Here is a 16862-nt window from a genome sequence, read left to right as displayed (position 1 = left end):
CTTGAGTTCTTTGCCGGTATTCTCCCAAAAAAAAAAAAAGACCGAAGCATCACAGTTTGAAACCATAGCTTTTCCTTCATTGAGTTGACATTAACAATGGGAGGTTACAAGCTGTAAAACCCGGCGTCTCCCTCTTAGCTAATTAACAAAGGCCATTGGCACGGGTGCTCTTTCTAAGCGGAGCAACCTTCTACTGTTCTTCGTGGTTCACCGTCTCTTCCAGGTGGTCCCCACTCGGAGCAAAACTCTATCCAATATCCCCAGAATATTTGGGCATTTATGTATTATCGGCTGTGTGCTTCATTTATTACAGAAGCAGTGGGAGCATGGCCGCAACGCCGCAAGTTATTACATGCAAAGGTCTTCTTCTTCTTCTTCCTCCTCTTCCTCTTCTTCTTGTTCTAGTTTCAAATGCTATAATAGACTGCTTGATTTCTGAAATATCGTTGACTTGAGACTGAAGAAGACCTGCGGATTCTGGCTGTGGAAATGCAGGTGCTGTATGGTGGGGAGGCGGAGAAAATGATGTAAAGTTGCAAGACATACAAGTGGATCCTCCCAAACCTACCGAAGCTCGCATCAAGATGCTCTTCGCCAGTGTCTGCCACACCGACCTCCTTAGGGCCACAGGGTTTCCACTTGTAACTCTCTCTCTCTTTCTCTCTCTGTGTGTCTCAATTTCATATCGAAAAGATTCCGTTTTGTCAGAAAAGGTTTCAAGAAATGCAGTAATTTCCTACTTATTATCATTTTCTTATTGAACTCTTTCTATTTTTATTTTTTTTAACAGATATTGAACTCTTTCTATTTATTATGGATTCTTTTAGCGCACTAGCTAGTTGGTTGATGCGGAGTCAATGAAGAATTGAGGTAGAACTTGAGAAGAAAATATATATCAGTTCAGGGCTTGATCTACAAGTTTTACTTTGTTTACTGTGTGACCATCACGCAGATCATAAATTCATAGTTCACAATGAAATACCCATAAAAGTCTCCCGTGGCCATCATAAAATTCTTATACCATTTGCCGTCACTAGTATATTAAACTTTGTAACTTGTACAATATTAAAAGATACCAAAATATAAGATATGGTATTCAAAATTCTTGATCTAACTTATCAAAGAAGAAGCAGTGAATGAGTCTGTCAAAGGTGGCTTTCTCATTGCCTCTAAGTTGTATAAGAAACCAACAATGTGGAAGTTAATGCTTTAATTTTCTGTGCAGCCTTTGTTTCCTCGAGTATTGGGGCATGAAGGAGTTGGGTAATCAGCGAATTCCCATTATAATTTCATCTCTAAAGTTAACTATATGCTCAAGATGGTGTGTGTGTGTGTGTGTGTGTGTGTGTGTAACTTCCCATTGTTGTTGTTGAACATATTGCAGTGTTGTTGAGAGTATTGGGGAGAAAGTAACAGATCTAGAAGTAGGCGATGTTGTGATTCCAACATATATTGGTGAATGTCGAGAATGTGAGAACTGCATTTCAAGGGAATCCAACTTTTGCCTGAAATACCCTATAATAATCAGCGGCCTAATGCTGGATAACACTTCAAGGATGTCCATAGGAGATCAAAAGATATTCCATCTTTTTAGTTGTTCCACATTTGCAGAGTACATGATAACTGACGCAAATTACCTTGTCAAAGTTGATCCCAACATTGACCCAGCCCATGCTAGCATCATCTCGTGTGGGTTCTCAACTGGTTTTGGGGCTGTTTGGAAGGAAGCCAAGGTTGAAAGTGGATCATCCGTTGCTGTTTTTGGCCTTGGCGGCGTTGGCTTAGGGGTACAAAATTTTTCTTGAGAATACTTTTATTTTAGTCTCTTGACGGATGAAGTCATCTGCTGATCATTTTTTCAGTTTAGTCTTTCAATCATTGAAACGATTGTAAACTGTCAAATTTGGTACAAATTAATAGAAGCAGTTTTATAGAAAATCTAAATGGAACTCCACCTAGTTGGTAGGATTTTGTTCCAATATATATATATATATATTTGGTTTGATTTGCCTAGTATGTAGACAGGCTTGTAAGGCACCTCTTTGCTATGCAATGTAGGCTATTAGCGCGGCCAAAATGATGGGGGCAGCTAAGATAATTGGTATTGACAAAAATGAAGTGAAGAGAGCAAAAGGAGAAGCTTTTGGAATGACTGATTTTGTCAATCCTGATGCATCTGATAAATCAGCTTCAGAGTTGGTCAAGGAACTGAGTGGTGGAATGGGTGTGGATTATTCCTTTGAGTGCACCGGAGTTGCCCCTTGTCTTACTCAGGCGCTGCAAGCCACGAAATTGGTATATTCCAACTCCTGAAAGCAAATTTTTTTTTTTTTTTTGCCCGAAAAGCAATTCATTTTAGGTTATTACATTGAGCAGTATTTCTAGATTTCATGCAGACTAAATCTGATTTTTTTTTTTTTTTAATGACCTCAAGGGCTCACTCAGTAGCATTAGAATTTGATTTCCCAAGAGTGTTTTGAGGAATTGAACTCAAGTTGTTTTATTGTCTCTTTTTTATCACCTGCAACACGCATGTTTCAATCAAGCAATTTATTAACCAAGATGTCATGGTTCTTCTCCTTTCATTTTCTGTTCTGAAGTAGACGTGTTGATTCTGTTGGTGGCATACTCTGTTCATACAGGGGAAAGGAAAGACAATAGTAATTGGTTCAGTAACTGAAGAATTTGTGAGCATCAACTTTCGATCTCTTTTACTTGGTCGAACTTTAAAAGGATCTGCTTTTGGAGGACTAAAACCCAAATCTGACCTGCCTTTCATAGTTGACAAATGCCTGAAAAAGGTCAGTATTTCTTCGATACAAGTACAAGCACACGCACACGCACACGCAAAATCTAGTTACTGATCAAGTTTGTAATGATAGTTGATTGTGTTCCTTTTCACAGGAGTTCCCTCTTCATGAACTTCTAACTCATGAAGTGTCATTGACGGATATAGACAAAGCTTTGTGGCTATTGAAACAACCAGATTGTGTCAAAGTTGTCATTAGGATGTGAATATGATACTGTCGTACATTGTGCGTGGTTTGTATTTGAATGTCAATCCTTGTACCGTAGTTTTAGTCAAGCACGCTTTTTTGTATTAACTATACTTGAAAATTAAGTGGTGCCATATCATGCACACATTTTTATTGTCAGAAAAATTGGGCGTCAGGATCAAAACAGTGAAATATTTGGGACGAAGGGCTAGTAATCCTTAAAGCTGCATTACAGATCTGCAATCAAACTTCAAGAATCATCCAGGTAGATTTTTTTTTTTAAAAAAAAAAAATTGAACTCGATTGCAGATTTTAGAATTTGCAATGTTGCTTTAACTGTTGGTCTTTTCTCCCAAATATTTCACCCTTTTGGTTCTTATGCCCAATTTTTACTTTATTGCCTTCGTCATTGTGTCATGTTTCTGGTAGCCGGGTAAGAAAGAAAGAAAGAACCTGCATGAGAAAGAAAAAAGATGAAACCTCCCACAAAATAATCCGGTTTCAATCAATCAAGCAGGCTTTACACGAACAATTCATATTCTTCACAATAACAGTGGACTCTAATTTTCGTATTAATGCATCTCTAACTTTACAATACCTTTTTTTTTGGCTCATTTTTTATCGACGAAACACCAATATTAATTCAAAAACAATGTAATATCAATCATATCTCATATCTATACCATCATCTCATAGGTCTAAGGAAGAAAGAAAAACAGTAGGAGCATTCACAACCACAGGAAATAATATGATAGCAATGAGCAAAATAGTTCAATTCAATTAGAAAGACCTGAAAAGAAGAGAGGAGACCTTGCTTGAGTGTAAAGACTAAGAATGTTGAGAGGGCCGAATTGAGAGCTCTTAATTAGAAGAGCGTGGATGGAATGTGATGTGAGATATTATATAGAGCTTCTGAATGGTCCAACCACATACTACACTCACTCATCACATCACTTTATTTTTATTATATTATTAAATTAAATAACAAAAACGAGAGACGATGTGTGTGGGGATGTGATGTGATGTGAATGGGTGAATGAGAAAGGGAGAATGAGACTGACTGCACCAACTTGACACTGCATAAACATACAAAAACAGGTGGTTGGGAGTGATGATGGTCATGTGAATGCTACTACTTGCTTAGAATATATTATGAAAACTTTATTAAAAAAAAAAAAGAAAGAATATATTATGAAAGCGTATATGAACTGTGGACTGATAGAAAAAGAATATATTATGAAATAGAGAATGATGAAGCATCCCGCATTTTGTCTAGTAGAAAAAACTTCTAATTCCTACTAGAAAAACTTCTAATTCCTAACTTGTCATTGTGTCATGTTTCTAGTAGCCGAGTAAGTAAGAAAGAACCGGCATGAGAAAGAAAAAAGATGAAACCTCCCACAAAATTATCTGGTTTCAATCAATCAGGCAGGCTTTACATGAGCAATTCATATTCTTCACAATAACACTTGACTCCATAATTCTCGTATTAATGCATCTCTAACTTTACCCTCTTTTTTTTGGCTCATTTTTTATTGACGAAACACCAATATTACTTCAAAAACAAAGTAGTATCAAGCGTATCTCATATCTATCTCAGCAACAGTGTTTCTTCGCTCATAGGTCTCCTCCCTTAATGAATTAATACAATTCGTCACTACTCAATTTTATAAGCAGAGAGAATCAGACAAAAATCAAAGTTGGTCGTAGCTTGACTTCTGGTAGAATAAAACCCACTACCATCATCACTCTCACAACCAGATAATGCACTGCCTTCTCTTTCACTGTCTGGTTCTAAAGGTCCTGGCTTGAATATGAACAGACCAGCCCCACCTGGACCACTCTCACTGAACAACCAATCATGAACGTCCCACAACACTTGCACGGGTTGTTTATTCACAATAACTGTCTGATTCCCTCGAAACTTCCATTGCAAGTTTCTCACATGAATCATCACTATCCCATCAATGCTCACCCACATTTCTGGGTCTTTGTTCTGCCCGGAATTCGAACTCTCCACCACTATGTCACTGTCTCTACCACTCTCGTCGAAGCACGCTTTCGTTGAGAAACTTTTCTTGGCGAACACGTTTTCCTTCTTTGTCACCAAGACTGCATCAGTTAGTGGAGATTTTGCCTTCGTTCTCTTGTAGACTTTCTTCTTGTAGTCTCCCAATAACAAGACAATCTCTTCGTCGGACACCAGTGCGACATAGTAGTCACTGCTCGGCTCTGGGCTGCTGGAGAACTTGGCAGACCGGAGGTCCCAGTAAACTTCCACTTGATGGCCGTCGACAATGAATGACTTGTAGCCTTTCTTGCTCCAGAAGTGCCATGGCTTCACGTCAATCTTGCAGTTGTACTGAATCTCACCTCCCAATCCATCAACTGTTAGGTGTAATGAATGGTTCATGTAATTTTTAGTCCATAATATCGTCAAGTTTCTCCAATATCCCACCATGTTGACTTGATAAATGCTCGTGACAGTGCTTTGAGCAGATTTGCTCGGCACAGGTTCTTCTATGATTCTGTCCACTATTGGTGATCTTGATGACACTACCTGTTCTCGGAAGGAACGATAGAATGCCATGTGTGTGTGTTTGTGTGTGTCTATAGCAATTTCCCCCCTCAGATATTAACTAACATAGCAATATCAATGGTGATTTCAATGAAAGCTATATATATTTGTTATATATATAGCAGTGTCGCTCTGGGCTAACACTGCATCACAAAAATGCCACCTTTGTTCTCCTGTTTTCTCAAGAGGCTATTCTTGAGTTCTCTGGTTGGTTTCTGGGTTCATCATCATCCCTCAGAAGATTGATGAATTAATCGTAAGTTGCAGAGCTGACATGCACGGTTTTGACCGAACAAAGCTTGTGAATGGAGAGGGAGAGATTGATGAGTAGGGTTGGAGTCTGCAGGGACGAAAATGGTTGATTTGAGAAGAAAAGTGATGAAAGAATTTTTGGGAAGAGAACAGAGAGAGATAGGAATGGGGAAGAAAGTTAGTTTTGAGGAGAGAAAATTTCTCGAGGTAGAGGCTGAAAAGAGAGGTAAAGGCGAAAGAGAAGGAAAGGAAGAATAAGGGAATGTGACAATAGGACGATGTGTTGGTGAAATTTATAGCATATATTAATGTGTAAGAGTAGCCAATTCCAACTCTAATGTGCTGTTTGAATATAAAACGACTATGTTTGTTAACGAATCATAAGAATGATGTTTACCGGTTACTTGCTATGGCCATGGCCCTATTCATGCATAGATGATACTACAAATTTTTTCTCGTTTTAGACCCAAAAAAGAAATGTTTTTCTCTGCTTTTCATTTTTTGTCGTTGACGAAAGAAAAGCATTAAATTTTATATATAAAATAAAGTAACCTTATAAAAGACATTATATAATATTTACTTAATTATTAAAAAGATTTTATTTACGTCTTTAACAACTTTATGGTTTCAAAATTCTTCTTCGGAGATTTTTTTTTTAATTTCTGGACGTTTTCTTTCTGGCTGAGTAATTTCTAGAAGTTAAACTCTAAAACAAGGTGAATCAAGTTTAGCAAACTTGATGAAATCAGACAATGTTCTATTAACCTTTACCTTTTCCAATTTACAGCAATCGAGATCCTTTCTAGCAATGAATGTCAAGTTTTTTCTCGTCTTTATAACAGTCATCACATTTATTTTCCGGCCTAAATTTAAATATTATTCTTCGCTATATTGCACCCTTTCATTTGACATGAAAAGGCCTGTTTCAGTAATATAATTCTAAATTTTTGGATAGCAAAAAAAAAAAAATTATGATTAAAATGAAGATTAAGGGAAAAAAAATTAAATATTTGGACCCGAAGAAGATCCATTTTTTACGTTGAAGAAGGTCCAGGTTTCATTTAAAGAGATTTTTTTTTTTTTTAAGAATCATGCATTAATTTTGGTTTCGAGAACATTTGTTAGAATTGACCACTGGTAATAATATGCACAAAATAAAATAGGAAGTTAAATCTGAACTAGAAATCTAGAATGAATGCCTAATAATCCGTGAACCATTAAACTTCTATTGGATTTCAGGTGCATCACAAGAAAACCAATTTTATTTCTCAAAACATCTTTTTAGGACGATAAATATAAAAAATTATAAAAATTATCATAGGAACAACAATCACATTTGAATGTAACACTAATTTCCAAATTCCAGATACAACAATAGCCAATAAGGACATTATTTAGACCATCCAGGCGAACAATATACAGGCAGAAGGAATAAGAATTAAGAAAGGAACTAAATTTAACTTAGATTGAATATAAAATAATTACCATTTACCAGTAGTCTCCACAAGAGCAAAACCCATCCTTGAAATGATGAAACCGATATGCATCACGCATAATAAGTTCCCTAGAGGTGACAGAAGACATTAACTTTATCACCAAGTGACAATCATCACAGACACGAAGGTTTTTCATCACACGTACGGGCATCCAAGATGGCAAGCTAATTAGGCCAAAGGCAAAAGCAAGCTTTTCACTATGGTACTTCCGACTCCGATAAGCATCAGCAGCACAAATATATCTTCCTGTATCTTCAATCTTCTTCATCGTCTCTTCCAATTTCATGTAAATTTCCTTTACCTGTGGATGACTGGTGTCATCTACAGTGAATACATGTACCCTGTGATCAACCTCTATCCAACTACAACCAGGGCTCTTCCTAATTCCTCTCTCTTTCATCATCTTTCTCACATTGGCAAGGCCTTCCAGCTCTCCAGTATCAGTGTAAATATTCGCCAGAAGAACATAACTTCCAGAATCTTCAGCGCTCAACTCTGTCAAATTCTTGACTGCAATTTCTGCTAGTTTTGAGTCATGATGGATACGACATGCTCCTAGCAGAGCTCCCCAGACAGCGGCACTTGGCTTGAAAGGCATTCCTTCTATCAAATTCTTGGCCTCATCCAGTGATCCAGCTCGTCCGAGCATATCTACCATACAAGCAAAATGTTCATTTGCAGGGGAAATGTGAAAATCTTTAACCATGGAGTCAAAATAGTGCTTCCCTTCTTCGACTAGTCCCAAGTGACTGCAACCAGATAAAACAGCAACATAACTTATATGATCAGGTGTGCACTGCGTCTTCAACATATCCTCAAATGTCTCAATTACTTTCCTGCCTAAACCATTTTGAGCATATCCTGCCATCATAGCATTCCAAGAAACCAGGTTTTTGTCATGTATTGAGTTAAAAACCTTTTTTGCTTCTTTGATTTGCCCGCATCTTGAATACATGGTAACAATGGCATTTAAAACTGCAATATCAGAACCAAGGCCAAGCTTTTCAACTTGAGATACAACTTGCATCCCAAGTTTTAAAATAGCCAAGTCAGCACATGCGCTCATTGAAGTTGTGAAGGTGATCCAATCTGGTTCAATTCCTTTCCTTTTCATTGAAATAAACAACTTAAGACCTTCTTCCCAGCCACCATGTTGAACATACATGCTTAACATCGAGTTCCAAGTAATGACATTACGCTCAGGCATGTTATCAAAATATTCCCAAGCCTTTTCAATGTCACCTATTTGAGAATATGCAGTGATCATTGCTGTCCATGATATTATATCTTTAATTGGCATTAATCCAAATACACGGCTAGCTTTCTCAATACTTCCACACTTTGTATACATTGTAATGATAGCATTCCCCACAGGAACAGATGAATCCATTCCACTCTTTATTGTATATTCATGAAGTAATTCTCCAATGGTGGCATAGTTTTGACCCGAACAAATCCCGAGTACAGTGGAAAGGGTAAATTCATCCAGCCTCACTGGAGACCACCTCATTTGGTTAAATAGTGATAATGCATCTTCTTCAAGTCCAAACTGTGCCAGTCCACTGATCAAAGAAGTCCACGAAACTTCATTATGTTCCGTTAAATTTTCAAATACACGCCTTGCAAGTTCTAAGCATCCACATTTTGCATACATGTCAACCAGCCCACCTCCTGTAAAGGCATCAACGTTATGTTCCATGCGAATAATCCGAGCATGCAAATGACTACCCCACTCAAGCTCAAATATGCTAGCACATGCACTTAGTACACTACCATAGGTCATAGAATTTGGTCTAAATCCCTTACTGCACATCTTAACAAACATACTAAGACTTTGGGCCCCAAAGCCATGTTGTGAGAGAATTGAGATCATCGTGTTCCAAGAAACTGAGTCATGTTCAGGCATATGAGAGAATGTACTGAGAGCCTTCTGAACTCCATGTGATCTAGAATAACCATATATCATACTGTTCCAACAAAATAAACTTGGATTTTCAATATTTGAAAACACTTTCTCAGCAGAACTCACAGCTCCACACTTAATATACATATCAACAATTGCATTATTAACGCAAATTTCACTAAATAAACCCAATTTCATCACATGGCCATGCAATTGAACAGCCAATTTAACGAAGCCAAGGCATGCACAAGCCTTCAATGCACAACAGAAGGGAAATGGATCATTAATATGATTAAAATCCCAAGCCATTAACATGAAAGTTTTTATACTATCACCAGGCCTCCCATTTTGACAGTAGCCTGACATCATAGTGGTCCAGGAAACCAAGTCTCTTTTAGGCATTTTTTCAAACAGGTCCTCTGCTTCCTTCATCCTACCCGAATCAACAAACCCATGGATCATTGTATTCCAACTGAAGATATTAAGATGATTGCTATCACGGAAAACTTGGAAGGCATCATCAATCAAGCCACATTTTTTATACATATGCAGTAGATTGTTCTGCAAGAAAGTAGAAGTGTCCAAACCAGAGACTATGAGTTGGCCATGAAGTGTTTGAGCAATAGGTATTGCCTCAACTGAAGCACAAATCTTCATAGCATTGTAAAACTCCTGGGTTATTTCCATGTAAGACAAGTGACCAGAATGGTCATGCCTAATAACAAGTTTGGGGGACAAATTTTGCTGGGTAGAAGCCAACACATAATGAACAATTTTGTGTGGAAGTTGTTGGAACGCTTTAACTTGGTAACCACTCCCAATTAAGCATTTGTAAAGTTGAACTCTCATTTGACTGAGAAATAGAAGAAATTCAAATTAAATTTGAAAGAGAGCTTTCCGGGCAAATAAAAGATAAATAAATTGAAGAGAACTCGTCAACATGACAGCAGATTCAATGGGCTTTATAGGCATTTTAACAAAAGTTTGACCATATTTACCGAAGATGGCTATTGATTGTTACACAAGCTGGGAAGACGCCTCATCAACGCCTAGTTTGCACCTGATGGTGAAACTTCCTTTAGCAATTGATGGAGAATTAACAATATGGCATATTAAGCCTGACATTGAGTAGTATGAGATGCTTAATAGGAAATTTAAGTGTGTTTGTTCTCTCGCCTTAATAATTAGCTTTTAGGGTAGGATTTCCCATCCCAGTTAGGTACCCATCAATTGATACCAAACCAATTCATTAGCATTTCCAGAGAGAGCTGCAAGAAAAAATGGGATTGTATCATAATCAGGTTGATGCAACTTAGAGGATTTTATTACAAGCAACAAAATACATTGCACCAAAACCATTGAATTCAAAAACTACTTGAGGGGGGGGACTAATAATCAAAGAGTACATGCAAGTAACAAACAGTTAAGCCAAGATATTTGGAGACTCCAAGAACTAATTACACAAGCTAACTGAATATGTGGGCAACAACAAATATTTCCCGAGTACTCTGTGACCTAATTTTGTAAGAAATTAAATGTGTAATGAATTGAGACACATTATTGTCAGTGTTTGCTGCAATGTCTTTGCAAAGTCTACAGGGAGATATGCAAAAGATTGCATTGTTTCCTGGAGAGGTAGAAAGGTTAAGTAAAAGGTAAGTTGTGAAGATTCTTACATTGATCTTCAAATTACAATTGAATAAACAGGAATAGCAAGAGTTGAAATCTAAAAAGAAGAAAAAATGTAGCAGAAATGAGTACTTACATTTGTAAAAATGAACTCACCATTGTTAGCAAGTGAAGTGAAACCCAAAAGAGTCAGCAAAATAGATTATGGTAAACCTTCTGAGCCTAAGCCTGCTTCAGGGATTAGCAAGAAAAGGAAAAGGGTTGCATCAGCTCTAATATACACATCCCCCAAATGCCACTATAAATTACAGCTTTTAGAATGATAAAGCAAATCGTTGAAAACTATAAACAATGTGCTAGCTTTTTTTGGCCGTGAATGCATCATAACCCTAATTCAAAACAATTTCTTTAGAACTCTTAGAAGCTTGATCATTAAAATTCTCAACAAATCAGCAAATAACACAGAGATACTGAATATCTCTACCTCTTAAATTGAGATTTGGAGTATCTACTCAAATATGAAATCATACATGCATATTTAAAAAGTGTAATAACCAACGCATGTTGGAATATTTGACTCCAAAATGGGATAACTGACTCCAAAACTTTTAGGACATTCAGTTCCTTTATCTGATGTTGAGGAGGCATACTTCAGTGTACAATTAAACCCTATTCCTATCAAATGATTCCAGTTGTGCATGCTATAAAAAAAGTAAGAAAAATTTTAAGCTCTCAATTTACCAGGAAGTGAACTCCTCTATAGTAATCCACAGTCTGTTTGCTGTTTGCACGTTGCCAGCCATCATGCATCCTGCATCCAAAGGATTTAGCAACTAATGGAGAAGTTGGTGCGAGCACTAGCAGTCTCAATCACACTTACGGAAGTATCAACTTAAAATTTAGATGACTAAAGCTAATGCAATTCCAGTGAAAATCAATATGTGAATGATGTTATAAAATACATTTCTTGATCATTCTGCTTAAAAAACAAAACAAAATCAGCTAAGAAAATACTTAAAATAATAATGAAGTAACAACAATTTAAAATAAAAAGAATAGGACAACCTGAACAAAAGCACAGACACGAGCAAATCTTTATATTTCATAATTCTCCAAATTCTATCAAAGAAAACAATGATTGAAGATTTTTGTGCTAAAAGTTGGTTATTACACCTCAAATTCTCCAAGTCTCTTCAAGTTCCATCTTCAAACAAACATTAAATACTCTTGATATCTCCATTACTCACCAAAAATTTAATAGATAACCATGGCCCAAAAAAATCCATGAAAATGACCAGCATACCACTCAGCTTTCAAATACAATGAATGATTTTGATTCTGTTGTTGACAACTTTTACCGAATATATCAGAACAGGATGAAGACTTGCTAGCTGTTTGTGCTCTATCCTCAATCATCGTTTGCTTCATCGACGTGCCTGCTTCTTTGAAGGAGAACAATGGTTTTGTCTAGTGTCTGTGTTGAGTCGGGCTCGGCCTGGTTCGCGCTGCGCAGGTCCAGAGTCTCGGACTCCCTTTGGTTCCAGGTGGTTCTACTTCGGGTTCGGGAAAACGTTGCGTTTTGTTTCACTGCTCTGCATCTCGGCCGTTCACATAATCAACGGTTCAGAAATATCGCTTACTTACATTTTTTTCCCGATAAAAAAAGCCATTTTACACAAAAAATAAACCATTAACATACGGAAAACTTGACAGCAGAAGCATATGGCTTGTTTGGTTTTTTTCTTGCCTTTTGTTTTAAAAATTATTTTGCAATACAATTTTTAGAATTATTTTTAAAACAAAACAAAATAAAAAATTGTTTGGTTATGTTAATTTTAAAAATAATTTTTAAATTAAAAAGTAGACTGATAGTGATGATTATATGCAGTTAATAGTAGTGATTTATAATTAAAAATTGATTAAGATAACTGTAAGTTATAATAATCAAATGCAATGTATTTTAAAAATAAAAAATAAAATCAAAACAACTTAAAATTATTTCTATTTTTTTGTTTTTAAAAATAAAAAATAAAAAATGAAAACATTTTGAAAAAATTAAATTGAAAATTCTTATCCAAAAAGATTTTAAAATTTTTTATTTTCAAAAAAAAATAATTTTTAAAAATAGAAAACAAACAAGGCCTAGCATCCTCGTTTACCCATTAAGGTGAGGAGCCACACAATTGGGTGAATCTATTATGGAGCACGATGAATAGTGGCTAAAAGATGGAGAGTGATGACCCCTACTAAGGCTCTGGCCATTGTAGACACTATGCTTGATGACAGCAGTTCCATATAGTTTTAGAATGCATTTTTCAAGTCTGATTGTATGACCCTTGACACTCCTATACCTCTTATGGAGAAGGTAAGATGGAGCAAGGGGTTTAGGATTCAATTGCCTTGATCTCTATTCATCACCCTCCAACAAGTGGATTTTGGGTTTCACATGGATTCTTCACATTGTTGCAGATGCTCCAATTAATCTTTGGCATTAACTTCTCTTTATGCCCTCCCTCTTTCTCTTACTTTGATATCAGGGAGAACCAGTAACTTAAGATTAGCTAAGAATGAGATAAAAATGGTGATGAGTTGGCATATTGAGATCTAGAAAGTGTTTCGTAATTGAAGATTAATTTGTAGTCCATCTCAGTAGGCAGTCAATCCACTCTTCGCAAGTGTTTTGTCAAAACATTATTTTTTAAAACTATAAAAAAAGGTATCATGATCTTGAAATTTGATTTTTAACATTTTGTAATCCAAAATAATTATTATTGATTTTCAAGGATCCTTAATTGTGATTTTATCAAAAATTAACCCCAAGAAACCTAAAGTAGAGAGAAAAATAGGTTTTAAATTTAGAATAAATATGTGAATGTATAAACTAAAAATGCATGGGATAAAGCTAATATCCGGTATACAATGGATACTGTCAAGAGCTTCTTCATTTAATAATGCCTCGCATCCCCTTAAAAGAGAAAGGTTGTGTGTTCTATCTCTCATGCAGTTAAGGGATGGGTTGTGTGTGAGTGTGATGGATGTGTGTATTATTCTTTCCTTTTGAGTAAGAGCCACTTTTCTCTATGAGAATATGTGTATGTATCTATGTAGATGTGTGTGGGGGATATTTATATTTGATCCCTTTCAAAAAAAAAAAACCATCCAAGAAATGCAAAAGGAAAAAAATTGAAATCAAGAAGGCAATGGGTTAGGGCATATGGTGAAGCAGATCTCTCTTTGGCTATTTTTTTTTTTACATTATTTGTTTTATAATGTATTTTATTATTAATGTTGTTAGCATATTCTTAAATTTAAAATCCATAAATCCTAATTTAATTTGACAAAAATATATTAAGTTTATAAATGTAAATCTCAATAATATTTTTAAACATATTAATAGGGTTTAAGAGTCACAATAATGCTAACTATTCTACAATGGTCTTAGGGGAGTTTTAATATATTAAAGGGATTAAGTTTAGTAGAAAGGGCTAGTTTTTCACAATATAATGAATCAATATTTGAATTCTCTACAAGCAGAGGTGTAACATCCTCAAAATTTAAACTTGATTAACTAAGCTTGATTAGAGTAATTAAGTTTATTAATCAGGTGTGTGACTAGAGAGATCTAAGTGGCATGTTTAGTTGCAATTTCAACCCTAAATGTGAGTTCAAAATGAAGTCGAGTCACCTAAATATGAAAGAGAAAGAAAATTTGAAGGATGAGATTTTGTGCCACACATTGTAACATGTGGCTCATCCACCATGGCACATGTGTGGTAATGCACCTGGGCAAGACTTTCTTGTGCCATGAGCCATGGCACATGGCTACTTTTCTACAGAAATAAGAGCGTATTAAATGTAAAAAAATTGAGAAGAAACAAAAGAAAAATGAAGGAGCAACGGAAGAACTCTGCTAGGGCTTAAGGGATTCGAGCATTTAAATTGTTTTAGATTTTTTAAACACTAGAGGTAACTTTTCAAAGTTTGAATCTCTCTTTTTCTTCCCTTTGCTTTAGTTAGAAAGTTAAGGTTTAGTTGATAAATATGATGTTCGATTCATATAGGCTATGGGTCTGAATCCATTGACTTAAATAGATTTAATAAGATTTGATTGAGCTAATAAAACTTAACATTTATGGTTTTATGAGTATCAATGATTGAGGGTAGTAAATACCCAAAAAATCCCACTATAAATATGGTAGTTGGGATAATGTAACTTTATTAATGATTATTTAATAGTTTAATAAGGTTAATGTGAATTAGAAAGAGTTAAGAAACCCTATAGGTTTTTAAGGTACCCTTGTATAAGAAGAGATTGAATCTTAAAAGCAAAGAAGTGTTTGAGTTAATAGTAAAAACTATCCAAAAAAAGGGTATTGATAATTTATATTGTGATTAATTGCAAAATGAGCATATTTAGCACCATAAGTTTTGTGAAAGCTTTAGGAGCGTGTAATTGAGGGGTGAAAACTTTAACCTCTCAAAGGTTTGAGATAATTAAAAGAATTTTTTCTTGTGCTCTTGCGTGTTAATTAATTTATTAATTTGTGCTTAACAATTGAAATGTGTGAAATTACTCAAAGCAAATGTGGCATGAACTATTTCAAATTTATATTAAAGTTTTTTAGAGTTTAATGACATTGTATATGCAAAATTTTATGAAACATTATTACTAAAGTGCTATGACATGATTTCTTTAGAGTTCAATGATATGATTTGATAGGGGGTTCAATGATTATGTGTTAAGTAAAGTTCAACGACTTGATGTGTGAATAATTCAATGAAATAGAGTTTTGTAAAGTTCAATGAAATTATATTTGTGGAGTTCAATAAAATGTGTAGTTAAGGAGTTTGACGATTTGATTATGAGTGTTAATGTGATGCCCATGTATGAGATGAGTATAATGATGATGTTATACATGCCTGAACATTGAGTAACTCCATGCCTTGAAAGGTTGCATTGTTATGTATCGCATGATCTTGAGAGGCAAGAGTTCATCTAGAAAGAGGAGTAGAGAATAAAATCTATGTGATAAAGCTTCCATCAGAGCTCGATGATTTGCCTAGGTTTATCATATCCATCATCCTACTTGTTTAATGAGGGACTGTCTCATTGGTTTAATAAAGGATTTGAACCTAACTAGTTATCTACTTGTTCAACGAGAAAGCTAATACAAGGAGAATGACATCTTATAGTGCAAAAAATGGGAGAAACTGTGACTCACAAGTGAGTTAGGAAACCTTAGTCGGGTAACCTTTCACGTGAATTTGGCTAGGTTAGTCTTAGTTCATAAATGATCTCAATATGTTATAACCTATAATTTTGTGTCAGAAGAATAAATAGGATATAAAGGAGGTGTGATTATGTATATAGTGATAAAAGAGCACATAATTGTCTGTATTGTGACTCTAGTGATGAAAATCGTGAGATTGGTCTTATACTTTTGTGAAAATGTGTAAATAAGTCATTATCTTATGATTACATGCTAATATGAATAAAAATTTTCATTAATGTTTCTAGATCATGCTAAATGAATTAAGAATAATATCATGCCATTTGTATTTAAATTAATTGACATGCATTACTATGAGTTAAAAGCACCTTAGTTATTGAGTGATTATACTCACCCCATTATTTTTAATATTACAGGAACTAGTTTATTGGGACACAAACTAGGAAAACATACTGAGGATTAGGACTTGAACCTAAAATTAGTAGGCCTCATTTATTTTGATTTAGTTTTATGTATAATTTAGATGATATTTCCAACTAAGAAGAATTCATGTGTTAACTTACTTGCATTGTGTGATTGTGGAATTATGTTGTGTATTTTGAGCCCTAAAATTGTATTTGTAATCATTGTGAAGTCTATAGAAAGGTCAAAATACTAATGTAAATAAGGGATAAAAATTTCATATGATTGGTAAATGATTTATAATGTTGAGGCTCCCCCATCTCTTTTTAAGATTAAAGGGTTGAGTAATGAAAATGTGTTTTATGTGGTATGTTA

At 35.2% G+C, this 16862-nt stretch overlaps 3 protein-coding genes across 12 annotated transcripts; 1 reads left to right on the top strand and 2 right to left on the bottom strand.

Annotated features, from left to right (window-relative positions):
- Positions 1-90: 90 nt before the first annotated feature.
- LOC129301966 (8-hydroxygeraniol oxidoreductase-like) lies at positions 91-3271 on the top strand. 2 transcript variants are annotated; one of them, XM_054940619.1, is made up of 8 exons: positions 91-360; positions 496-641; positions 1226-1263; positions 1385-1787; positions 2059-2295; positions 2643-2801; positions 2905-3035; positions 3157-3271. In XM_054940619.1, the coding sequence occupies exons 1-7, from the start codon at positions 327-329 to the stop codon at positions 3013-3015; spliced, it is 1128 nt and encodes a 375-aa protein (XP_054796594.1). In that variant the 5' UTR covers positions 91-326; the 3' UTR covers positions 3016-3035; positions 3157-3271. The 2 variants fall into 2 exon arrangements, with proteins under 2 accessions (XP_054796594.1, XP_054796593.1); XM_054940618.1 differs by having other exon boundaries at positions 95-223; positions 314-360; positions 2905-3271.
- A 1074-nt stretch (positions 3272-4345) lies between these two features.
- Positions 4346-6163, bottom strand: LOC129299553 (uncharacterized). Its single transcript, XM_054938034.1, has one exon. The coding sequence runs from the start codon at positions 5584-5586 to the stop codon at positions 4654-4656; it is 933 nt and encodes a 310-aa protein (XP_054794009.1). The 5' UTR covers positions 5587-6163; the 3' UTR covers positions 4346-4653.
- A 975-nt stretch (positions 6164-7138) lies between these two features.
- Positions 7139-12375, bottom strand: LOC129298107 (pentatricopeptide repeat-containing protein At2g13600-like). 9 transcript variants are annotated; one of them, XM_054936569.1, is made up of 6 exons: positions 12102-12375; positions 11596-11665; positions 11011-11085; positions 10402-10493; positions 10224-10285; positions 7139-10078 (listed from the first exon to the last, which is right to left on the bottom strand). In XM_054936569.1, exon 6 carries the CDS (start codon positions 10072-10074, stop codon positions 7315-7317), a length of 2760 nt encoding a protein of 919 aa, XP_054792544.1. In that variant the 5' UTR covers positions 10075-10078; positions 10224-10285; positions 10402-10493; positions 11011-11085; positions 11596-11665; positions 12102-12375; the 3' UTR covers positions 7139-7314. The 9 variants fall into 9 exon arrangements, with proteins under 9 accessions (XP_054792544.1, XP_054792512.1, XP_054792516.1 ...); XM_054936537.1 differs by having other exon boundaries at positions 7139-10493; positions 10991-11085; XM_054936541.1 differs by having other exon boundaries at positions 7139-10493; positions 10991-11082.
- Between the last annotated feature and the right edge of the window lie 4487 nt (positions 12376-16862).

Source organism: Prosopis cineraria, unplaced genomic scaffold (assembly GCF_029017545.1).
Source record: "Prosopis cineraria cultivar Desert tree isolate PC_DT_omini unplaced genomic scaffold, ASM2901754v1 PC2, whole genome shotgun sequence".
Taxonomy (NCBI): domain Eukaryota; kingdom Viridiplantae; phylum Streptophyta; class Magnoliopsida; order Fabales; family Fabaceae; genus Prosopis; species Prosopis cineraria.
Note: the sequence above shows the minus strand (reverse complement) of the source record. Positions and strands in the feature narration are given on the sequence as shown.